Genomic DNA, 25,427 nt, shown 5'->3' with positions numbered 1-25,427 from the left:
GACCGGCCTCCGGGGACCGCGCAGGGGACAGGGGCACGGGTGATCGGCCTCCGGGGACGGCTCACCGACCGGCCACCCCTCGGGGCCCGCCCTCCGCACCAGGCCAGCCAGCGCGGAGGCTCCCGCCTTCCCCCCGGGACCGGCGCCATCCTGCACCAGGCCCCGCGCGCCCTCCCCGGGCCCCCGCGGCAGACACCTACCGCCACAGCGACGGAAACCGCAAGCGCCCCGCTGGTCACGACGCCCTCCGCCGACAGGCTCAAGTCTCCCGCCTTCACACAGCCAATCGCCGGCCGGGCGCCGAGCATGCGCACCGCCGCGCAGCGGCGACCCGCCCCCTGACTCTGATTGGACGCCGTTTCCGGCGCAGCGCTGCTCAGGCGTCTTCACTTTTCCTTTCACTGGGTGCCGGTTTGATTCCCGTTGGCCGCTAGGTCTAAAACATACTAGTTTGGCTCCAGTTCCCAGTCTTCAGATTCTAACTGAGGCGAAAAACAGTACAATTTATGTGGACAGAAATCAGCAATTTATGATTTGGATTATAGAAATGTGTGCACCGCTAAAGTACACGGAATCCTGTTACTCATTCAAATGACATTGATTAGATGCAGCACCTAAGATGTTTACAAACCCTTTTAAGTTCGAGAAGTGTGAAAATAAATGCAGGATTACCGGACTCTCGTAAAGGGGCTAAGGGCTTCTTTGGACTTGAAAAAGCCCAAAAGTATTGTAAGCAAGGACGCGATATCATTCAGAGGATTTTCCAAGTGAATTTACAAATGCTACAGTGATACAGTCTGTCAGCTCTAAGAAATCTAGAATTAGAATTAGCCAGGCAGTGGTAGCCCACGCCTTTATCCTGGCACTTGGGAGGCAGAAGTAGGCGGATCTCTGAGTTCGAGGCCAGCCTGGTCTACAAGAGCTAGTTCCAGGACAGACAGAGCTGTGACACAGAAAAACCCTGTCTCGAAAAAAGAAAAAAAAAAAGAAAGAAAGAAATCTTAAATTAGATACGCCTAAAAAGAGAAAGTGGTTAAAGGTCGTTCGCTGAATTTTATCAAACAGTTTAACAAAAATTAAAAAGCTTTAAAAAATAAAGTGTTTAATGAAGTTTGTGAACTAATGGGAACACGCGGTGCTGGCAGAAATATAAACAGGTGTGTTCACTTAAGGAGTAGCTTGACAGCATCTAATTAAAAGGAAAGGTGTGCTTTAAAGGTTTTAGTCCTGGAGACCTTTCCAAGTCTAAGGAGACACTTCATAAATTGAATCTGGTTTCTGGCAACTCCAGGAGCCAGGGTTGTAAAGTTAGAGTATGAGGCCTGCTACAGTAAGATGCGTTCCTAAGCCACACCACCCCTCTTCTTCGGAGGAACACAAAAGAAGGGCGATGGCCGGGCAGTGCTGCAGCTTGTCTTTAACATCATCTGTACGGAGCCAGTCCCTACTCACCTCTTACTTCACCCCGACTCTGCTGCAGTTCCCACCCTTCTCCCTAGCACGCTTGCTTCTTGACCGTCTCCGAATTCCTCTCAATGTGAGGGATGTTTAGAGCAGGCTTTCTGCTTTGCTCCCTGGTATAAATAGTGTTTTGTGATAGCTTAGCCTGCTATACAGACAGCACACCACAGAGGAAGGAGAGTGACAGTTGTATTCACACATCAAGACCAGCGACGGAATCTCTGAGGAACTGCTCAAACACAGGTTTAAATTCTGTAACTCTGAACCACTGCTAATGAGTTCCCAGAAACGCTGACACTGCTGGTCCGGATCACACTTAGAAACGACTCTACAAGGCTACTCTGGCAGGGACCGGGGCTGGCGGAGGGGGCAGGGGACGGGGCTGGCAGAGGGGGCAGGGGACGGCCACACAGACAGGTGCTCAAAACCTGGGAGTGTGGATGAGCTTTAAGAGTGATAAGCAGTGGCTACATAGAGGGAGAAAGCTGGAGAACACCAAAGGTGGCCCCAAGACAGCAAAGTAGCATGGCAGGTGGGGCGTACTAGGCAAAGGGCGCGCTCATGTCACCAAAGGGTCTTGCAGATTGGACATGCAAAACGATTCCCGTTTCTTGTTGGTTCAGGTGCAGCAGGGACCCGCCTGTCTGCCTTGTTCTCTTGAATCTTCAGCATGTTTCTCTGGTCTCTGCATTTTGGATTTCTCCATATTGAATTTTTTTTGGATGTCTGATCTTTGGGGGATTAAGTGAAGATTTAAGGAAACAATGGAGTCTTTTACATGATATAAAATTGATCTTACCGTGTTGCTAAAAATTCTCAGTGACAGACTCACACTAGAACGTGTAAGGCCCCTGGTTCACTCCCCTTCACTGAAAAAAAAAAAAAAGTTGCCCTCTTCCACTGCTGTTCAACACACTGTAATATCCTGATGGAGTGACAAGCACAAGCTTTTCAGACCTCCGGAGTCAGCCCTCTCCATCCAGCAGACTTACCATGACTTACCATGCCATGATGCTGCTTCAGAACACCAAGTGCCCCGGGTTCTCAGTCGATGTTTATCCGATGCCTCCTCTAAATGCCACAAAAAAATCATTGCTGTGCTTAATTAAAGACAGAGACACACTGGTGTTCAAGCTAGCTTTATTTTATTTAGTTTTTCGAGACAGGGTTTCCCTGTAGCTTTTAGGACAAGCTAGCTCTATTCTGTGTTAAAACACATGAAATTTTTTTTTGTTTTTGTTTGTTTATGTGCACTTATGTTGGTTTCTGTGTGTGTGCTTCAGCTAAAGTGTAAATGACCTGGGAGCAAGGTCTTACTCCTTCCCGGCTATAAACCTGAAACTTTGGGGGAATCTCACCAAAACCATAAACTTCCCTACAGTGCAAACATGCCTGAACTCCAGCACTCCTCAGGGACCGTGCCTGTGATGGCTGTTCTTGACTGTCAGGGCGGAAACATCCCAAACCCCTGGATGTTGTGCGCACAACCCTCTCTGCAGCCACCCTATTACACAGCTCATGCTAAAACTTCCTTAAGATTCCTGAGTGGAAACGAGAGCTTCTAAAAACAGTTTCTTCTTCATCTTATTAGGGTCCACTTCATCTGAAAGGCTACAGGTGCAAAAATTAGATATAGGCTTTTTTCTTTCTTTCTTTTTATTTTTTTGGAGAGTTTCACTGTGTAGTCTTGGCTGTCCTAGAACTCACCCTGTAGATCATGCTGGCCTCAAACTCACAGAGATCTGTCAGCCTCTGCCATCCGAGTATTCTGGTATTAAAGGCCTGCATCACCACCACCCGGCGTTGTACATAATTTTAACGTTGTGATTGTCTACAGTTTCAAATACAACACAACCACTTAGTAAGTTCTCAACCCCTTTCTACTTCACACTTTCCTATTTTTATTTTTTTTAGAAAATGTGGCCCAGGACTGCCAAGCGAAAGGCGGAACAGCAGGCTGGCTGGTTTGTGGAAGAACCTGACACTTCATTACCCTCCAGGAAAGACGCTAATAGAGGAAGGGCCTCACCATGAGGACCTCTTGTGGAGGAGCATGACAAGGGTTGCGGCACAGGGTGCCAGAAACAAAACAGGGCCGCAGAAGGAAAAGAGCTCTCACTTAGAACCTGGAGAGCTTCCTTAAGAAGAACAGTTAAGAGAGAACCATCATGGACAGGATGGCATAATGAGGGACGTCCCAAGAAGAAAGAGAAAATCTCCCAAACAAAGGAGGATATCGGGTTCTTATAATTAGGGAGCGGGGGAGTGTCTTACACCACCTGACTTAGTTTGGGACCGCCTATGTCGACAGTGGAGGAGCGAGACGCTGGGTAAGAATATAAACTGGAGGCTGTAGACCCTCTGCACAAACCACTAGGAAGAGCTCTGGGGGTGAGACATGGGGCATCTGATCCTTCAGGCTGTGGCTGTGGCTGCCCCCTATGCTGAACAGCTTCTTAAGGGAGCAACAAAACTGATTTAACACCTATTTTCAACAGAGTTGTACTACGTTGCCCAGGCAAGCCTGGAGCTTGTAATCCTCCAGCCTCAGCCACTATGCCTGGCTCTAGTCATTCAAAACACAGCATACATTTCCACTGACGACTGTACTATAGAAAACCAGAGCTAATTCCTATTAACACCACGATCCTAGGTCGACATTTCTGCTGGCTGGGGAGTCGGCCATCTCCTCTCCTCGTGGTCTCTGTACCGCCCCAGCTGTCCCCTAGCTACCACATTCAATCCTGAGCTGCTAGGTTTGTTACAATAAACACCTGTGGCGTGTGCCTTCTGAGTCACACTTCCTCTCACACATCATGAGCGTCTTATATGCCAGGATGTGTGTTTCTTTAAAAGCTTCAGATAATTGTGTTTACATCACAAAGTAAGTTAATGAATCACAACACCAGGACTAGCACATAGCGCTCCTTGATTACTAATTTTCTTAGATTTCCACCAAAATCAGTTTCGGGGAAAAAAAAAGTTACTAATAGCTTTTGATAGTTTCACGTGCTTCTGGAGTTATTCAGATGCCATAGTTAGCCAGGAAATAGCAACCGAAATAGCAACCGTATCATTCTGGAATCTTCAGCCATCTAACCGCACCAGCCCCAGAGAAAGCAACTTCAAGCAGCTGCTTAAGAGGGGGATCAGGTTGCTTCACTTCAAAGCAATCCACAGTACTCGTGAAGCCTTTCTGAGCAAGAGCCACCACAGAGCAAACCCCGTTCCCCAACTCTGGCTCTTTTTCAAGATCTTTCTCAAGACCTTGAGAACAATTTTTTAAAATTAGGTTTTCATTTTGATTTGGTTTTGCTGTTGTTCTTGGGTATGTGTGTGTTTGTGCTCACATGTGCGTGGTGTTTGTAATCCCAGCACTTGGAAGGCAGAAGGATTCCAAGTGAGAGGCGAGCCAGCCTGGGGTGGGGGTGGAGAGCGATGCAAAACAAAATGCCCACATATTTCACTTTTATTTTGCTTTAAAATGAAAACTATGCAAAAACTTAATTTTAAAACCCCAAAAAATGTATGACACACTAACAATAATCAAGTTATCAAACTTACATTTCGGACTTGGAAGATGGCTCGGTTGGTAGCGCTAGCCACATTCGCATGAGAGGCTGAGTTTGGATCCCTACCACACCCACATAAAGCCAGGCAGGCACAGGGACACACGTGGAATCCCAGTGCTGGGGAGTGGAGACACTAAGATCCCTGGAGCTCACCAGCCAGCCAGTCTTGCCAAATCAGTGAGCTCCAACTTCAGTAAGAGATTCTGTGTCAAAAAATTAGGATGGGGGCTAGAGAGACAGCTCAGGATGTAAAGGTGCCTGCCATCAACCCAGACAACTGAGTTCAATCCCTGAGACCCACATGGTAGAGAGAACTGGCTCCCAAACACACAGTTCTCTGATGTACACACACACACACACATTACATGAACACATAAGAAAGAAATGTAGTTTAATGTCATTTTGGTTTTTTTTCCCCCCAGTAAGGAAAGGGCAAAAGGACTGACTGGCTCCATGGTTGAGAGTGCTTGCTGCTCTAAATTCTAGAGGACATGAGTTTAGGTCCCAGGACCAACACAGTACATCACAACTGCCTGTATCTCCAACTCCAGAAGGATCCCTGACCTTTGACCTTCTTGGACGCCTGCATTTGAGTGCACAATACCCACACATACACATATTTTCTTATTAAATCTCTAATGGTTACAACCACAAATCTTATTTACCATAAAAAACTTTTTTCGTGTGTGTGTGTGTATATATATATATGCTTTGTTTTGTTCTTTTTTCAGACAGGGTTTCTCTGTGTAGCCCTGGATGACCTGGAACTCACTCTCTAGAGCGGGCTGACCTGAAACTCACTCTGTAGACCAGGCTAGCCTTGAACTCACAGAGATCGGCCTGCCTTAACCTCCCAAGTGCTGGGATTAAAGAAGTGGACCATACCACTGGGAAAACATTTTAATTCTAAGAAACAGATCATAAATTGCTTCAGTCCTCCCACGATCAATGGAAGCTCAAGAGCTGTTTAATCGGGAGCGCCCTACAGGGACACTAGCACCCGCTTCGCCCTGGTGCTGAAGCCAATGTCAGCTATTCCCTGGATCCCCACTGGTCCTCCATTCAACCGATACGTCTCAGCCTCTGTTATACTCCAGTCTGTGTCAATTCTCTAAATTAGAGGGCTATTTCCCCTTTAACATCTTGCTCGTTATTTCATTTTAAAGAGTTTTTTTTTTTTATTTGATGCAGGGTCCCACTAAGTCATCCTGACTGGCCTGAAACTAACTGTATAGACCAGGCTGGCCTCAAACACACTGATCTGCCTCTGCCTTTTTAATGCAGGATTGAATTACCTATTTGTCGTCACGCCTACCATGTAATTTAGTTATTCTTTAAGATTTTTGTTTTTGTTTGAGACAGGATCTCACTGTATCTCTAGTTAGCCTGGAACTCACAGAGATCTGCCTGTCTCTGCCTCCTGAGTGCTGAGATTAAAAATGTATACCACCACACCTACTTCTAAATTTATAAAACTAAAAATTGGTAGATTTTTCACCTTAGCCTTCATTTAAAATAGTTCCCAAGAAAGTTGTTACTTAGTCTAACATTATAAAAGTGGCATTAAGAATCCCTCCCGCTTTATCTGTTTAGATATTTGGAAGCAGCTACTGTAGAGCACCCACAATACAATTAGATTGGAACATACTGGTTGGGTTATTTAAGAGTTCCAGGTCATTTCATACTTATACACTTAGAACTTCATATTGTTCTTTTTCTTTTTAAAGCTTTTTACTTTTTAAATTGTATTTATTTATTATGTATACAGCGTTCTGTCTGCAGGCCAGAAGAGGGCGCCATATCTCATTACAGATGGTTGTGAGCCACCATGTGGGTGCTGGGAATTGAACTCAGGACCTCTGAAAGAGCAGCCAGTGCTCTTAACCTCTGAGCCATCTCTCCAGCCCCCATTATTGTTCTTTGTAAGGACGCTATTTACACGATCATTGTCTTTACTGTCTTGTACTTTTCCTGAGGGCAGAAGATAACCCTGCTATAGGACTGGTGAGACGGCTCAGTGGCCACACGGAAGCCTGATCCCCAGAACCCACATCAGGGAGGGAGAGTGCGAGCGCTATCAAGTTGTCCTCCAACCTACACACACATGCATGGCAGACATGCTTCCTCTCCCCCATATCACAGACACACAATAATAATAACTACATAAAACAAAAAAGACAATACCTTGCTTTACTATTAAGGGCTGAACTAAGGCACATGGACTACGGGCCATGCCCAGGTGTGTTCTAGCTCTTGATCTTCTGTAGGTTTTCCCAAGCTGTTGTAAAAAGCAGTAAAACTAAGCTGACTAAACTTCTACTGCCTGAAACACACTCATTACTACCAGCAACACTTTTTGCCTGTGTGTCTCTGTGTGGCCCTGGCTGTCCTGGCACTAGCTCTGTAGACCAGGCTGGCCTCGAACTCACAGAGATCCGCCTGCCTCAGCCTCCCACTTGCTGGGATTAAAGGCGTGCGCCACCACCGCCCAGCTTGCCTGGCTAATTGCTAACACCCTCTGTCTATGATTCATGGAAGAGAGCCTCACCTACACGCTGTGGAAAAGTCACCAGAACCCAGTTACACCAAAGGCCTGACCTTGGACTCCCAAGAACTGTGAGGTTTCTATTATTAAGCCACCCAGTCTAGTGTACTTTATTAGAGCAGCCTGAGCAGACTGATAGCTTGGGTTGCTCCAGGCTATTATTCAAGATTTTCATCACCTTGCACTTCAGCATCAGAAGCTTTACACTGGAACTTTTCATGCATGTGCACAAATGTGGATACGCAAGCACGCGCACACACGCACATACACACACGCTGCTAGTGATTAATCACACATGTCAAACAAGCATTTCTACTACTAAGTTAAACCCTCACCTCTAAAGCTGAGCTTTTCAAGGCTCTTTTTCCTAATAAACAAATATTAAATTCACTCACAATTAATCCCCCAAACACAGAATGTTAAGATGCAATGAGACTCATACACTTATTTTTGTTTAAGAGAACTCTGTATTTTATGCCATTTGTATAGGCTCAATGAATTAAGACATACATACCTTGGGGGAAATATGGCTCCTTTGTCAAAGTTATAAGTTTTATTTCTGAATATAAAGTAGATGCTTCTGATTCCCAAAATAACCATATTAGAATACGCCGAATTTTAGGCTTTAAATAACTATATAATAGAATAGCAACAGTAGGCCCAAAGCTGAAGCAACGTTTGTACATCTAACATACAGAAGTGCTTTTCTTCTGCTGCAACAGCTATGACTTCTAAACTGTGGGGGGCACCTCAGGGAAAGAGCATGGGTGCCACACAATGTCTGAACTTTCCGGAAACCGCAGCATCTGCCGGACGCCACACAGACTACTAACCTGAGGTAGTTCACATTTTGAGCACGGGTGATAGCAGCACACACCTGTAGCAAACGGTCAGCGGTTCATGCACAGCACGGCTGGAGACACCTGGGAAAAGGCTGCTGTCTCCAGACCGAGGCACTGAGCAGTGTCCACGGACCTGTGCTGATGGCGGAAAGGCTTCATCTGCTTGGACCTAACTGTTTAACAAACACAGGTATCACATCTGCTTTTGACTGGGGACACTGTGAAATCACTACTGACACACTAGAAGGTGTCACAGGCTAAGGAAGTTTGGGAATTTATGTAGTATAAGCAAGAAAAATACAAAACAAGTCATTTCTTCTCTTTCTATCTAGAAATTTCTAAATAAATACCATATAAAATGGGAAAAATATATACAAACATACATACAAAGTTTGGATTTTTATTGAAATCTCGTTAAGTATCAAACAAAATCTGCTTTCTTCAGATAAAAATATTCTCTCAGATGTCTTCAGGTACAGCTGCTAAGTCTAAATTGGTCCTTCAGTGTCTTTTTTTTTTTTTTTTTTTTTGTCCTCATGAAATGTCCATTTCCTTGGAGTGTTCCCAAGTCTATCGAGTAAAAGACCGTACATGACGACCTCTCCCACTGCCTCCACTGACAAACTTCCCTCTGGAGCCTCCACTGCCGCTGTTGGTACTAGCCCAGGAAGGTCCGAGCCCTCCGCGGCCTCTGGAAGCTCTATCCCGAGGACTCGGGCGGTAACCTAGAGAGGAAAAAGACCACGTTTAGTTCAACATCTTTCCTTTCCTGTGGTGTAAGCACTTAGACTTTTAAATAGGTAAGCTGATTATATCCCAATAGAATTTATTTCAGAGCTGGAGAGATAGTTCAGTGGCTAAGAACATTTGCTACTCTTTCAGGACTGTGCTCCACGCCTTCTCAGCATCTGTCAGGTAACTCAAGATCCAGGGAATCCAGTGCCTTCTGCCCTTTTCAGGAACCCACCTACCCCAACCCACACACGCGTGTGCACACACATGCTAGAGAGATTTGCATTGGTATGAATCTTGGTTTATTGATACAAATTTAAGGTCAATTTTGTTATATATATATATATATTTCTGCTCTTGATTAATGTACTGTGTTTATGTAGCTCATTTTAAAAATGTAATGTATAATTAAGAAATATAGGTAAATAGAGAGTCATCTATAATAGTCAAGCTTATACTCATGTTAGTTAGGTTTTCTAGATATGTAGAGATATATTTCAGTTAGATAGGTATTCTTCAAATCTTTCAGAGACCTTCAGAATATGGCATTTAAAATGTTTTAAGAAGTTAGGACTTTTTATGACAATGAGACACATCTGCTCCTGGCAGCACCAGTCTACTTCAAGAGCATGATGGGTATTGAAGAGGCTCCTTATGGAGTTTGTTAGCCATTTGGGCAAGAAACTGCTCTTGCCTGGACTGCTTGATGCTATGCTGTATGAACTGGACATGCAGGACTCACAGAAAAATGACTGCTGAACTTGCCTAAAGGTGAGACAGTCCTTCAGGGTTCCTGCTTCATGAAAGAGTCTGCCAGACATTCTGCAGGACACAGAAGAAAGTGACTGACAAACTGCCAATATAGGCAGAACTGTCTTTGAAATTTCCTGCTTCATGGAAAGGTCTGCCAGATACTATGGGCCAGTAGACTGAAGATAGGTGCTCACATTACAAAAGACCTTTGGGTGACTGTCCAGGTAACGAGATGTCTCTGTCAATTCTAGTTTTGGAAGTTGCTTATAATGCACTTCCTGATACTTAGGTAATATTATATCCTGGAGTCTTTGATGGATTTGAAGAATAGTGTAATTCTTGTTTTGTTAGATATAGTTTTACTATGTTAAAGTTAAAACCTTCCATTTTATTTAGACAGAAAGAGGAAGATGATGTAGTAGGTCCTTCTGTACATGTGTTGCTTTAATGGTAAATGAATAAAGAAGCTGCTTTGGCCTGTGATAGGGCAGAGTAGAGCTAGGCAGGGAAAACTAAACCGAAAGCTGAAAGAAAGAAGGTGGAGTCACAAGAAGCCATCAGGGACAGACGCGCTGGGACCTTGCCAGTAAGCCACAGCCACATGGTGATACACGGATTAATAGAAATGGGTTAACCAAAGATATAAGAGCTAGCTAGCAATACACTTAAGTGATTGACCAAGCAGTGATTTAAATAATACAGCTTCTCTGTGATTATTTTTGGTCTAAGGGGCTGGAAATGAACAAGAGGCCTCCCCCAACACACACACTTATACCCATATCTACATACTCACACCCCCCTATACAATACCCCCACCCTTATACAATACCACAAATACACCTATACATAATCTTTTTAAAAATGACTCACTTTTAGAATGTTGTTTTAAAACAAAAGCTACTTCTGACAAGAATCCTAAACTTGAGGTAGTAATGTAGAAAAGGTTCTATGCTTATAAAACTGCACACTCAACAGCACCTATTGTATGTACGATGCTACTTTGCTATCAATACAGTATCTACCATACGATGCTGCCTTTGCTATCAATATAGTACCTACCATATGATGCTATCTTTGCTATTAATACTTTGCAGTTAAAAAGCACCATAACAACTGGTTTGTTTTTTAAATATAGTTTATCATCATGAGACATTCATTACTTATACTAATGGTTAAGTTTCATTCCCAGATATAAATCTAACTCTAAAATAAGTCAACATACTAAAATAGTCTCTCCCAATACAAAAGTGAATGACCTCTGTAAGCTGAAAGCGAGACCTCAGCAAGAACAAGTCGGGAAGAACATGTACCTGCAGAACTAAGTGGTCGTAATGGTGGAAGAGGACCCCTGTTAAAATTGCTCTGGCCGCCGCGACTTTCATTATAATTTCCTCGAGGAGTATTCTGAGCACTCCAACTAGAGCCTCTGGTTCCTTCCCGACGACTGTAGTTCCCTAAACACAATGTAATCAAAAGGATTATTTCCCTTGCTTGGGGATTTTTGAGAAAGGGTCTTGCCATGTCACAGCCCAAACCAGCCTCAAACCTGCAGTCTTCCTGCCTTCCATCTCCCGAGTGTAGAGGGTACAGGTTGCTCAGCATCACACACTACCATCCAACTGAATTAATGAAAATCTCACAGGTTTTTCCTTCCTTCTTCTCTCTCTCTCTTTCTCTCTCTCTCTCTCTCTCTCTCTCTCTCTCTCTCTCTCTCCCTTTTTTTTTGGGGGGGGGGTGGTTTCTAGACAGGGTTTCTCTGTAACAGTTCTGACTATCCTGGAACTCACTTTGTAGACCAGGCTAGCCTCGAACTCAGAGCTCTGCCTACCCCTATGGCATCCCAAGTGCTGGGATTAAAGGCTTGCGCCACTACTGCCCAGCTCACAGGCTTTTCTTAATCTTCAAATGCTATGAAACAGAAGCTGAAAGTCTCTACACTGAAGAGCATGTCACAGTGGTGAAGAGCAGGTAAGCACAGTCCAGACTGTCAAATAATAGTTCTGCCACTTATATTCTCTTCTGTAAAATGGGTGCCCACAGAAATACACCATGGGTTGATACAGGGTGCTAGGTGAAGTTCTGAAAACAGTTCCTGATGTCATATGTTTGCTACTAATGCCAACATTTTCTCTCATTCATACCCTCCTAACTTAGCAGATGTGAAAACACGCCATAGTTCACCAGTAAAGAATCTGGCTGGCTTGTGGTGGCACATGCCTGTCATCCCAACACTCATGAGGTAAAGAAGACACGTCCTTGACTACACAGTGAATGTGAAGCCAGCCTCCACACATGGAGGATACATGAGACCCTGCCTCAAAGTGAGAAAGAGAGAAGAGAGTGAAGTGAAGAGAAGGGAGAATAAGAGAGCAAGAGAGAAAGGGAGCAGAAGGGGGGGGAGGAAGAGACGGAGAAGGAGAGCAGAGACAGGTCTCTGAAGCCAGTGGAGTAGCATATGCTTATGTTTCCAATACTTGCTGAAGCAAGAGGATCACAAGTTTGGGATGAATCTTGCTAAATAGCAACACTTTATATAAAAACAAAACAGTAACAAAAAAGGAGTAACAGCTCTAAGTATAATCAGTTTCTAAACTCAAGACAATTTAAAGTAAACCAAATACAACATTAAAAGAAAATAAAGGGCTGGAGAGATGGCTCAGCAGGTGAAAGCACTTCAGGTTCAATCATGAGGACCAGACTTCAAATACCAGACCCATGTTGGGCAGCTCATAAATACCTGTAACTCTAGTTCCGAGGGATCCAATGCCCGCCTAGTCTGGATGCATATACACATGCACGGTATATGCATGGGAAGAGGAAGGCAGCAGGACTATGAGTTCCAGGCTAGCCTGAACTACATAACACCTGTCTCAGAAGAAGAATGTAGAGAGCCAGGGAGACGGCTCAGAGGGGAAAAGAGCTGGCTACAAAGGCATGAGTAACTGACACACACATAATACTGGGCAAGCATAGGAGGCCACTTGTAATGCCAGCACTAGAGAAGCAGTGATGCTGGCTAGCTGGTCCAGCTGACCCAGCAAGCCCTGGAGTCAAGTGAAAGATTCGGTGTCAGGATATAAGATGGAGCTCACTGGAGGAAGACAACCCATATCAACGCCTAGCATCTACATACCCTTACCTTCCTCCACACACGTCCACACACATAGCACACAGCAGGGAACACAGAAAAGACAAGAACCTAGGTAAGAAAAGTAAGAAATGAACTATACAGAAAAATCTTAAAAAAATGTTAAGAGGGATAACTGTAAAAATGATACATGTGTATTACTCAGGAAGGATATATGAAATATTCATATAAGGGCTAGATAGATAGCTCAGGGTTAAACGCACTGGCTGCTCTTCTAGAGGACAGGGTTCAATTCCTAGCACCCGCATGGTGGTTAGCAACCGTGTAACTCCAGTTGGAGAGGATCCAATACCCTCTTCTGGTCTTGTTGGGCAACAGGCACATGTGTGATGTACAGAAACACGTGTAAGTAAGCAAAATACCGTGAAATAAAATATATTAAAATTGTTTTCAAGGGTACACTGTGAGACACTGTCTCAAAAAAAAATCCAATGTAAAAAGGAATCTAGTAAAAAGAAAAGGGGAAAAAAAGTCAGGTGTAGATGGTGCACACCTTTAATCCCAGCACTCAGGAGGCAGAAGCTAGCAGGCCTCTGTGAGTTCAAGGTCAACTTGGTAGATAGAGCAAGTTCCAGGACAACCAGGGCTACTGTCTCAAGGGGGTAAAAAAAAAGAAAGGAAGAAACAAAGAAAAGGAAAAAAGAACAAAAACAAAAACTAAAACTAAAAGTACAATATATCACAGGGAAGTAAACAAGAGAGCTACTTGTGGTTTTATTTTATACCCCATGCAATAGTACTCTGCACACTGACAGAGGAGGAGTGTCCTCTGAACCGCTCCTATCTGGGCCACATGTTAGTTACCTTTCGAGGCAGGCGGTGTGAAGAACCTGTTCTGACTGTGAAAAGCGCCCCGTCCCCCGCGATTGCCTGAAAATCCACCGCGGGAAGAGATCTTCTGTGACACTTTGAGTGGCCGCTTCGGCTGGGGAAGTCCATCCTGAGGGACTACTTCTTTACTTTCAGCTGCAACAAAGTCATCCACGTGCATAGACGGTGGCCTACTTGTGTTCTGCTTTCTCTGACGAAAAATATCATGGGGTCGGATGCCCTGCCCAAATCCGCCCCGGCCCCGGCCTCGTGGTGGTGGCACAACATGAGCTCGCTTGGCAGGCTCGATGTATTCAGATTTTCCACTGTTAAGACAACATGGGAAATTTCAGATTTCCAGTGAAAATGTTATGATCCATTTTTACAATACTAAAAGTGGAATTTCATTGTTTGCTGCTTCCACTTACAGGAACTGTTCCAGAAATATTACTTTCTGTAATAACTAACTATCAGGTATGCTTGTTTGTTAGTAAGACTATTTTTTTTTAATAATCCAGTCAGCCTGCTTCTTGCTCAAAGGAAAAACAGCACGATGAGGGCTCACGATAGCTCAGTGTGATCACGAATTCCAATGCCCTGGATTCAAACCTCAGCAACAGCAGCAACAAGAGAACATATGCACCGGTCACCCTGACAAATTACTCACTTTAAAAGCTTGTATTACAATTATGCCAACTAAGGTGGTTTACACCTTTAATCCCAGCACTCAGGAAACAGAGGCAGGAGAATCTCTGTGAATTTAAGGCTAGCCTGGGCTACAGAGTAAATCCCAGGTCAGAGCTACACAGAGAAACCCCATCTCAGGGAAAAAGGAGATATGTGTCTATCTCCACAAGAGCAGCAAGTACTCTGAACTCTTCTATGGAATAAACATTACCTTGAAGTTATGAACGTCTCATGTTTATGCTTCCCAAGTTTAAATCCCTTAGTAGTCTTGGTTCTTCCTGGAGATGACGGTTCTGACAAGAATGAACGCTCTAATTCCGAGTGCAAATCGAAATCACTACAGCACTTTTCAGAGAGCTCAATCAGGTCAACCTTCACCTGTAGTCAAAAACATAAAATTAAATACATTAAATTTAAGCTTGTGTAGCTTCCAGTACAGAAACTGCCATTACCAACCAATTCTATTTCACTCTCATGGTAAATTAGTTATAAATCTACTTCTCTATGTTTTCAGAAAGTAGCATCATTGGTATTAACAAAAAAGAAAGCCCTAGGAATTCAGCTAATTATTTTGCAGCATTCCTCCTCAAAGCTGCAGGTCTGTAAATCTAGAAGACTGTGTTCGAGCTTGAACTCAGGATTACTCTAAATAAATTAACACTAGAATACCTAACGAACATTTCCAGTCACTACGGAAATAACGCACTGGGCCACCTAATGCGCTACCCACACCTGTCAGGAAAGGGTTACATGCTGCAGACTCCCAAAAGCCCGATGCATCTCATGATATTCAAACCTAGGCTTAATGTCAGAGAAACAAGAATTAAATCTGCTTACAAGATGTAAAATTTCTCTAAACTGTGGTCACAGTGATCACTGGGAAACAGTGTGGCTCCACTTTAGGTTAAAAATGGAAGGCTTAGCCGGGCGGTGGTGGCGCACGCCTTCAATCCCAACACTTGGGAGGCAGAGGCGGGAGGATCTCTGTGAGTTCAGAGCTAGTTACAGACAGCCAGGGCTGTTACACAGAGAAACGCTGTCTTGAAAAAACGGGGCAGGGGGAGCAGTTTAGCTGGCAGTGGTGGTGTACACCTTCAATCTCAGCACTCAGAAGGCAGAGGCAGGTGGATCTGAAGGCCAGGTACAGTATGTATGCGCGCGCGCGCACGCACACGGACACACACAGACACTAGGTTTAGTGTTGTTTTCTTTCTGCAGCTCAGTCTGGCCTGGAAAGACTCTGTGGCCTTCAAGTTTGAGCGATTCTCCAGACTCTGTCACCTTAGTGCTGGAGTTTCAGGTGAAAAAGAACAACTTCTCACACAAATATTTTAAATTATTTTTTAAAAATATTAAAATATTTAATATTATTAAAATATTAAATATTATTAAAATATTTTAAAATTCTATCGCCTAATATAGAAACTCAGCCCTCAACTACATGTGAGGTTTGGTTTTCTTTTAAAGGCTATTTATTTACATTATGTTTATGAGTGTTTCGCCTGCACGTGCCCACAGACCCCAGAACTGAGTTACAGGTAACTGTGAGGGGCTGTATAGTGAGAACCAGAGGGACCCCTCCACAAGAGCAGCGAGTACTCTCAACTCTTGTGCATCCTCTCCAGCTCCCATATGTGAGTATCTAAATAAGAATTAGAACTCAATCACAGTAAAATTCAGTGCTTTTTGTGAAGAGACAGCTTCTTAACATGTGTAGCCCTGTGTGCTTGGAGCTCACTGTGTAGAGAGACTGGCCTTGAGCTCACAGATGCTCTGCCTCTGCCTTTCCTAAGACTGAGAAAGTCAGTGTTTCAGTCACACTACCTAAATTTTAATTTTCCAACAGTCACACAAAGCTACTGGCTACAATAGCAAAGCCAGAAAAGTGAGGAACATTTCTACCCCTAAACAGAGTTTACTGGACAGCACAGTTCTAATGAATTCATTAAAAAATTCAGAACAAAAATAAATTCTTTAATATAATTTTAGCTATGTGTATTTTTTTCCTTAAAGGAAAAGCAGCTATCAATACACTAAATGTTATCTTAAATCAAAATTATTTCATTCTTTCAGGCCCATTACTCATGATGAACACTAATATATTTTGGACAAGGAAATACCCAAGTAGATTTCTGGCTGGAGAGATGGCTCAGAGGTTAAGAGCACTGATTGCTCTTCCAGAGTTCCTGAGTTCAATTCCCAGCAACCACATGGTGGCTCACAACCATTTATAATGAGATCTAATGCTCTCTTCTGGTCTGTAGGAATACATGGAGTCAGAACACTGTATACATAATAAATAAATCTTTAAAAAAAAATAACTCTCAGCTTTAAAAGAAAAAAAAGAAAAAAATCAATATATAAGTTCAGTAAGCTATGGATAAAATTCTACAGAAATACCCCTCTTAGAAGCATCAAACAGTCGGTCTTTACAATCCTGAACCTTCAGCACTATGCTTACGAACATCAGTTACTCTGATACCATAATACACTGTACGAGTTCCCAGGGAAGAGAACGCACCATTCCATCCCTGAACCCAGTGAAGAACGAACAGTGCTGTGTCAGGTACGTTACTCTGTGCCCAGCAGCATAGAGACCACGTGCTTCAGAGGATGTGTGCACAACAGAATGCCTTACCTCATCACAGTCTCAAAATACAAATCACTACTAGACTGAAGCAAAACAAACAGAAAAAAAGTAATGATTTCTAGATTTCAGTAAGAATGTGACTGTCATAAAGATAACGCCTCCAATGGACATTAAGAGTATATCATATAAACTACTGGAATGCTAACAACACACAAAGCAACAAACAGAACATCTTCTTCCAAAACTTAGTAATCAAATCCTTCATACCAAATCTAGATCAGTATCGATTTCTTCAGCCTGAAATGGAGTAAACCACATAGACTTCAACTGATCATCCATGACATCAGCTAGCACAAATGCAGTCCTAGAATATAAAAAAGAGATGTGAATAAAAGCAGAATCCCAAAACAAAATATTTTAGCTTTACCTAAGTAAAATCTATAGAAGACATAACTAAAATGATTACTCTCCAGATGACTAATAAGATTCGCCCTTAATCCATCCAAAACCTATTCAAGAATAAAGTATCCTTAAAAACCAAAAGCTTCAGGTGGCGCACGCCTTTAATCCTAGCACTCGGGAGCCAGAGGCAGGCGGATCTCTGTGAGTTCGAGACCAGCCTGGTCTACAGAGCTAGTTCCAGGACAGGCTCCAAAGCCACAGAGAAACCCTGTCTCGAAAAAAAAAAAAAAACAAAGCTTCAAAATAATCCTACAGTTGTTGGGGGCAATGAAATGATTTGCACATCGGTGCCTAGTCCAGTTGTCAGAGAGGCTTCCTGCAGTAGCTGATAAGAGCAGGCAGAGATACAGTCAAACATTAGACAGAGAGAGAGAGAGCCCAGGTTGGAGGTCTCTATCCAGTCCCACCCCTGTGAAGTCAGGGAATCCTGCGGAAGAGGAGGAAGAGTAATTGTGGGAGCCAGATGAATCCAAGGGCACCATGAGGACATGGCCCAAGGAGTCAACTAAGCAGAGCTCATTGGGGCTCACAGAGACTGAAGCAGAAATCACGGAGGAGGCTGCATGTGTCTGTGCTAAGACCTCTGCATGTACGCTATGGCTGCTAGCTTGGTATGGGTGGGGGGCCTCCTGACAGTGGGAGTGGGGGTGACTCTTTGCTGTTCTTGGGACCCTTTCCTCCTACTGGGTTGCCTCGCCCAGTCTTGATGTGAGGTTTGTGCCTGGTCTTATTTCATCTTCTTGTGCTGTGTTCAGGGATATCCCTGAGAGGCCTACTCTTTTTTGGGGAGATGGGAGGGATGAGTCTGGGGGACAGAGAGGTTGCGGGAGGGGAACTGGGAGGAATGGAGGGAGGGGAAGCTTCAGTCAAGATGTACTGTATGGAGAATAATAAAACTAAATAAAAAGGCCCACTGTAATAGGCTTGGGGATTTCAGTAAACCAAATAGCCTGGCTTTAATTTCCAAAAGTGCAGGCTGATAGCACTGTACCAGTTTTAATAGAAACTGCTAATTCTTATAATTTCTACACAGAGACTATGTCACATAGGATGCTCAATAAGGCTTCAGTGCTCCCAAAGTTAAGAGGTGGACACCTTCCTCTGAGTACAGTGGTTCACAGCTTTCATCCCAGTGGTCAGAAGGCCTAAGCTATAAGAGATCCTGTTTCCAAACGAACAACCACAAAAGAAAGTGCTACATTCTCAGAGCTCGGGGTCAGTCAACCTTGTTCTGCCAGCCTGTTTTTACACAGTCTGTATGTCCGGCATAGTATGCATATTTTTTCTTTTTTAAAAAGCAAACAAACAACAAAAACTATAAAATATGCAAGAGGCTGTAGGTGGCTACAAACACTGGAATGTTTGCTACCTCACTCTTTACAGAAAGTCTGCTGCCCAACCAAGATTCCTGCAGCCATTATTTAAATCATCTAAACCTCAAATCCCTACTGACTCACCTGTTGTTGAACAGATTCTGCAGAGATTCTGGAGCCGACAGTACGGGCTCTACATCCTGGTCACTGAGAGGCAAAGGGTCACCAGACGACTCCAGCATCTGCTTCAGTCCAACTACATTGTCCAGCAAAGAATCCAGATTGTCATCATCTTTGGAATGCTCCTAGACACAGACAGAAGAATGAGAAGATGCCAGCAAATAAAGCAAGAGCACTTGAGCCCTGCTCCGCTGAGAGTCCCATGTTCTACCGACTGAGCTAGCCAGGCAGTTCCCTGCTCCGCTGAGACCCTGCACATTTGGAACACCATCCAGAAGTCAGCAACTTAACATTAAGCATATTAAAATAAAACAAACATCAAAACACTTGTCATTTTATTCCTCAACAATGGCAGCAGAGGAATCCTGCATTCAAAAACAAACAATCCAAACAACACTTCCTTTGTTTGCTCATGAGACTCATAACATGATGGAAAAGTATATTCCAGATTATTAATCCAAGGAGCTACCTAGAGGGTATAAACACCCAGCTAAAGGTTATAATATTGAAAAAGGCACCACGGAAAGCTTGTACTAGTCACACTGAGAAGGAATGCTGATTTATTACTATTTTTTTCTGGTTTTCTTTTTACCAAAACAAGCTTCTCTAGTTCAAGGAACAAACTCTCTGGACCCTCTTCTTTGCTCTGTAGCAGCTGTTTGAGCTCTGCAGCATTAATGCTCATCGTCCGGGGTGGGTGAGCGCCCTCCACCTCCATGAGACCACTATCGTCTCCACAACAGCCCTGTAAAGGTCACACACAAGTTACATTGACAACGGGAAATCTACAAAGATGCTTCTAAATTTATTCATCTATTTCAGCCATCTGTTATTATGTGACCCTTCATGTTAAAACTTTTACAGCTCAATAAATGGCTAGCTTTAAAAAGGACTTAGTTTACTGAAAGTGGAAATGTTTTGAGTAAGATTAGTAAAATAAATAGGTAAACATATTTAAATTATTGACACAGTTTTCTCAAAAACTATTTTATAGCCATCAGTATTCGTATATTTATACTGGCACTTGATAAGACAGTTAACTGATGTATGTTCAAGAGCTAGGAAGACTCCTACAAGAACAGACAACTGAAGGAAATTGACTTATATCTCTCAAGACAATACAGGCAATAAAAACAGCAACTATCATATATAAGACCTATTGGACAGAAAAACAAGCATTTTCTACTTTAAAATCATACATATCACTATACACACAAAAAGATAAACGTTAGATCGCTATATACATGCCAAGCAGTAGCTGCTAGTCTGTCTAACGTCCTTTATTTTAAATGACACAAGATGAATTATGCTCTACCAGAAGTAAAGTCCCAAAATAAATGTGTCCCCACTAATCCTGATGCAGGATTTAGTACTTTTTCGTGTGAGTTTTCCTAAGCTTATGTATACCACGTGCGTGCAGGAACCCATGAGGGCCAGAAGATGGTATCAGATTCCTTGAAATTGGAGTCCCAAGCAGTTGTGAGCTGCCTGAGGTGCATGCTGGGAGCCAGGTCCTCTGCAGAGTAGTATACACTCTTAACACTGAGCCATCTCTCCAATCCTGAAGATTCAGTATTTTTAGTTTGTATAAAAATTCAAAATTTTGTTTGGAGTTAATAACATTTGTCCTATAAATGTTCAAATATCAAAAGCTAAATGATCGTTGTTGTTACTTTTTTTTTTTTTGACAAGGTCTCCTGTAGCACAGTTTGGCCTCAAACTCACTATGTAGCCACTGATGCCCCTGCACTGGTCTTCCTGGGTCCATTTCCCAGTTGCTGGGCTTACAAGTAATGTGCCACCAAAATGGGCTGTCGAGTGAGAAAGTATTTTTAACAAAGCCTACCTGGTCTGAAAATGAGCCCGGAGGAGCACTAGCTCTTTCCAGAGAACACTAGAGTGAGGAAGGGACTTACCGTGCCGGAGAGCACTGGCTCCACAGCCCTACTGCTCTGTGGGAAACGGAGAGCCGGCTACTCCGTGCATCAGCAGGGAAAGGTCAGACAAGTGAGACGGGGTGACTGGAGGAGGTGAAGGCTCTAGCTAGACCACCCTCTAAGGCGCCCTTCATAAACAGGGAATTCCGGACACCAGCCCTCAAGAGCCCAACCCGAGCAGTAGTCTGCCTGCTGGTTTATTCGCAGTGGGGTCAGACCCAGGGCTCCCACATGCTCGGCAAGGGCTCCAGCATGTGTCATACACTCAGTCACTACAAAGTTTATAAACAAAATACTACTCATAAAATACAACCCACCTGCTTCTAAGTAGTCTTAGAAAATAGTGGGCACACCCTTTTAATCCCAACGTTCAGGAAGCAGAGGCAGTCAGATATCTAAGTTCAAGGCTAACCTGGTCTAAAGAGTGAGTTCCAGGACAACCAGGGCTACATAGAAAAAACCCGACACAAAAAAAAAAAAAAAAAAAAAAAAAAAAGCAAGAAAAAAAATGGAGGGTCAAATTCAGCCTAAATCTTTAGAAAACACAACTGTCAAGATCAACAAAACTAACAAACATTTAACCAGACTTAGAAGAAAAAAGAAAAGCAAGTAAGGGATGCAGAGAGCATCTTGCACATGAGGCCCCAGGGTTCAATGTCAAGTACCACACCAAGAGGAAGACTCCAATTATAAAACAAGGAACAAAAAGGCAGACAGCTTACCAGAAAATTTTGGGTTTATAAGAAAATACTAACGACAATTATATGCCATCAGATACTGAAGATAACACGGAGAAATACATTCTTAAAAGTATGAAAAGGCCTAGGCTTAAAAAAATCTGAATAGACTTAAATTAATTAGTACTTAATTGAATTAGCATTTTTAAGAAAAAAGGGGCTCATGTCAGCAGAACATTCTCTATAACTGGAAGAACAGAGAAGATAAGCAAGGCCCCAGCACCAACAACACACTAATCTGTGAAGCATTCCCACTTTACACAAAATAGTTTCCCCAAAAAGAAAAGCCCAGACTCCAAATAGCTTTATTAGTGAAGTGTATCAAATAATTAAAGAATTAGTAATCCTTCACAAACTTCCATTCCTAAGAATGAAACCTTACTCAACGAACCCAAAAACATCACCAGAAAAGACAGCTACAAACCAAGATCCTTTATGAATACAAACATAAAATCCTCATTAAATAGAACACACTGAATGGATCAAACTGGAACAATCCTAGGAAAACAATGCTGGTTCAACAATCAAAAAAGCCAACCCATTCAAAATAATATGGAGAAAACCCTTGTGTTCATTACAACAAAATCATAAGAAGCACTGGCAAAACTCAACAACTGTTCACGATATGAACGTAGCCTGGCTAGCCTGAAACTCACTCTGCAGACAGAGCAGGACAGCCTTGAACTAATGCCATTTCTCCTTCCTCTGCCTCTGAGTGCCAAGGTCAGAAGCACGAACCACCAAGAACAGCAAGAACTTTGCAAACAAAACTGAAGGATCATGTCTAGACAAGGTCACCGAAGAGCCTTAGACAGATCACATGGTAAGGGAAACACACTAGCTAGGGAACTCATATTTTTCTCATGGAATCTTTTATTTTGTAACCATGCAATAAAAGATACTTTAAATTTTTTCTAAACAGTAACCCTAAGTGTGTGCTGAATTTCTTAAACTAATATTGGAAAGTATGCAATAACCAATAAGATGTGTTTTACACACGCACACACACACACACACACGTCAGTATTTTTATGCAAAGCTAGATTATGGTGCAACAAAAACATGCAGGAACTCAAGAGTTTTTAACAATACATTAATATATATAATGAATTTCCACAGCAGGAAACACTGCCAAACTATTTAACCCTGAGGCAGAGGCTTCTGGAATACTCACTACAGAAGACTCTGAATCATATTTGAACAAATACAAGCAAACAACCGTTCTGCCTTTTGCACAGCCCTCACTTTACAGAGCGATGGAAAAGGCATTACTATGCATTCCAATACATTTTGAAATAATTATTTTAGCCTGTGGTATGTGCAGTGTTTACAGACAGCAAACAGAAAAACTAATGCACTCTTACCATGGCATCAGAGCTGAGGATCTGTCTCATGAACTCCAGAAACGAGGAGGCGAGCTCCCCTGTGTCCTTACTGAACGTGCTGACCACTCGCTTCAGCAAGCTGTGCAGGGCACTACTGTTCTTCCTTAGAGAGCTGAAATAAAGGCAAGAGCACAGACAGTCAGAGCCAAGGAGAATGAAGAGGACAGGTAGACACGGTGTGCACCTGGATGGCCAGATCTCAGAGGAACAGGAAGGAGAAAAGCCCTAGGCTGGTAATACTCCACCTCTCTAATGTTGTGACCCTCATGTCATGGTAACCTCCAACCAGAAAAATATTTTGTTGCCATTTCATAACTATAATTTTGCTACCATTATGAATTATAATGTAAATGTATGGTATGCAGGATATCTGATATGTGAGCCCTGTAAAAAGGTCATTCGATGACCAAAGAGGTCGCGACCCACAGGCTGAGAACCACTGTTCTAGGCCAAGTAGGGCTTCATGATGAGGCTGTCTTGAAAGGAAACAAGACAAAGCCAAAAAAAAAAAAAAGAGAGAGAGAGAGAATATGTCAAAATGTTAAGTATATAAGAGTAGTATGAGAAATAACTAAGTTCAGAATACAATTTATTTCACCATTTAAAAAACATAAAGACATACATGTCTCTCTTCACAACAACAACAATATGTAACAACAACAAAAAATGAGCTCATTTTAATATTTATTGATTGTTTTCCTTTACAAGCTCTCACTATATAGGACAGACTAACCTCAAACTCGTAATCCTCTTGCCTCAGTTTCCCAGATGCTATGATTACAGGTATGGATACAGTACACTTTCCAAAGCTATCATAGCCCACTTGCTAGCTCCCTGTTTAAACTTCTACTCATGATGTGAGCGATCCCGCATCAGAGGGCTGGCATTATCTCAGAGATCATGGGAACCTAACTGAAGAGTTACAAACAACAAGGAAACATGATGTGAGCGATCCCGCATCAGAGGGCTGGCATTATCTCAGAGACCATGGGAACCCTAACTGAAGAGTTACAAACAACAAGGGAACAAGGGTCTAGCGCAGAGCTCAAAGAACTTCTGCTTAAGACCCAGCTGCTAACTGTTTCGGCTTTGCATGCTGCACAGCTCAGATTTCCCACTGCAGCTGCTGGCACAGTGGCAAGTGCTGGGCAATGCAGATGATGCCTGTGCCGCAGCAATGCCCTATATGCTGTACCCACAGAAAACTGGACTCCGCTCACAGTCCAGTTTGCCAAACTTGCATGACAAACCCCCTTGATGTATATCTAAAGTCCTGATCATACTCTGCACTTACACCGTTCCCAACAGAATTTCAAGGCGAGCCACTCCAATACTCAGTTGTCTCTAAAGCTCCAACCCTGCCAGCCATATGGAAATAAGCACATTGACAAGCAGGGCTCCAGCTACCAAATGGTCAGGTTGTGAGACGCCACTGACCATGGTAAAGCAATAAAGAGAAGATCAGCCCCTCCTAGTCTGAAGAACTTTTTAAACACAGATAAACAGGAACAAAAATCACACCTAAAGAAAAAGATAATAATGGAAAAATAATAGGCTCAAAACTAGACCTTCACAATTGCTACATAAAATCTTAAGCAAATGAGTTATACTTGTGCATGCTCTATCAAAAACTAGGGTCTGTTTTAAGCATTCGTTCATGGCTATACTCCTAGCATTCCAGGGGCTGAGGCAGGAGGATCACATGGTCCAGGTCACCCTGGGCTACAGAACAAAGTCCTGTCTCAAACAAACAACCCAAAACAAGAACAAAAAAATCTACAGCTAATATATCTACTAGAATGTCTTTTAGGAAAAGCACAGCAACATAATCTGGCAAAGCCAGGGCATGATGTGCATGTCTCTCCTCCTCACCCCTCGCCCAGGAGGCTGAGGCCAACCTGAGCAACACTGGCTGCTCCATGTCAACAAACAGAACGACCCCAAGAAGTCGCGGCGAGGCTAAGGGCTCTAATGCAGAGGGAATGGAAAGCAAACAGAGATCACTTTGGGAAACAGTGCAGCAGTGCTTGATGGGGTTAAACAGCTGCCTGTCACATGACCTAGGCACTCCATAGAGGTACCTAGCCAAAAAGAAATACAAGCACCCACAGAAGCCAGGCTTATAAAGACTTATAACTGTCATTCATACATACTAGAAAGTAGAATCAAGCCGGGCGGTGGTGGCGCACACCTTTAATCCCAGCACTTGGGAGGCAGAGGCAGGCGGATCTCTGTGAGTTCAAGACCAGCCTGGTCTACAGAGCTAGTTCCAG

The 25,427-nt window shown here is 43.2% G+C and overlaps 2 protein-coding genes across 2 annotated transcripts in view; both read right to left on the bottom strand.

The window, feature by feature from the left end:
- Window positions 1-270, bottom strand: part of Rad54b (RAD54 homolog B) — a 63,735-nt gene extending 63,465 nt beyond the window's left edge. Inside the window, exon 1 of the mRNA XM_005362397.2 lies at window positions 201-270. The gene's annotated coding sequence lies outside the window, so the exon portion shown is untranslated. The remainder of the gene's footprint in view (window positions 1-200) is intronic.
- Window positions 271-8,803: 8,533 nt separating this feature from the next.
- The window catches only part of Virma (vir like m6A methyltransferase associated), a 65,035-nt gene continuing 48,411 nt past the window's right edge, over window positions 8,804-25,427 (bottom strand). The window contains exons 16-24 of the mRNA XM_026786612.1: window positions 25,053-25,235; window positions 23,134-23,266; window positions 19,688-19,840; window positions 19,060-19,220; window positions 17,408-17,504; window positions 14,762-14,928; window positions 13,858-14,189; window positions 11,216-11,359; window positions 8,804-9,145 (exon numbers count right to left, since the gene is read on the bottom strand). Of these exons, the coding sequence (XP_026642413.1) occupies window positions 8,991-9,145; window positions 11,216-11,359; window positions 13,858-14,189; window positions 14,762-14,928; window positions 17,408-17,504; window positions 19,060-19,220; window positions 19,688-19,840; window positions 23,134-23,266; window positions 25,053-25,235 (1,525 nt within the window). The 3' untranslated portion in view covers window positions 8,804-8,990. The remainder of the gene's footprint in view (window positions 9,146-11,215; window positions 11,360-13,857; window positions 14,190-14,761; window positions 14,929-17,407; window positions 17,505-19,059; window positions 19,221-19,687; window positions 19,841-23,133; window positions 23,267-25,052; window positions 25,236-25,427) is intronic.

This window comes from Microtus ochrogaster, linkage group LG5, assembly GCF_000317375.1.
Source record: "Microtus ochrogaster isolate Prairie Vole_2 linkage group LG5, MicOch1.0, whole genome shotgun sequence".
NCBI classification, from domain to species: Eukaryota; Metazoa; Chordata; class Mammalia; order Rodentia; family Cricetidae; genus Microtus; species Microtus ochrogaster.
The sequence above is the reverse complement of the archived record's forward strand: the minus strand, read 5'-3'. Positions and strand labels throughout refer to the sequence as shown.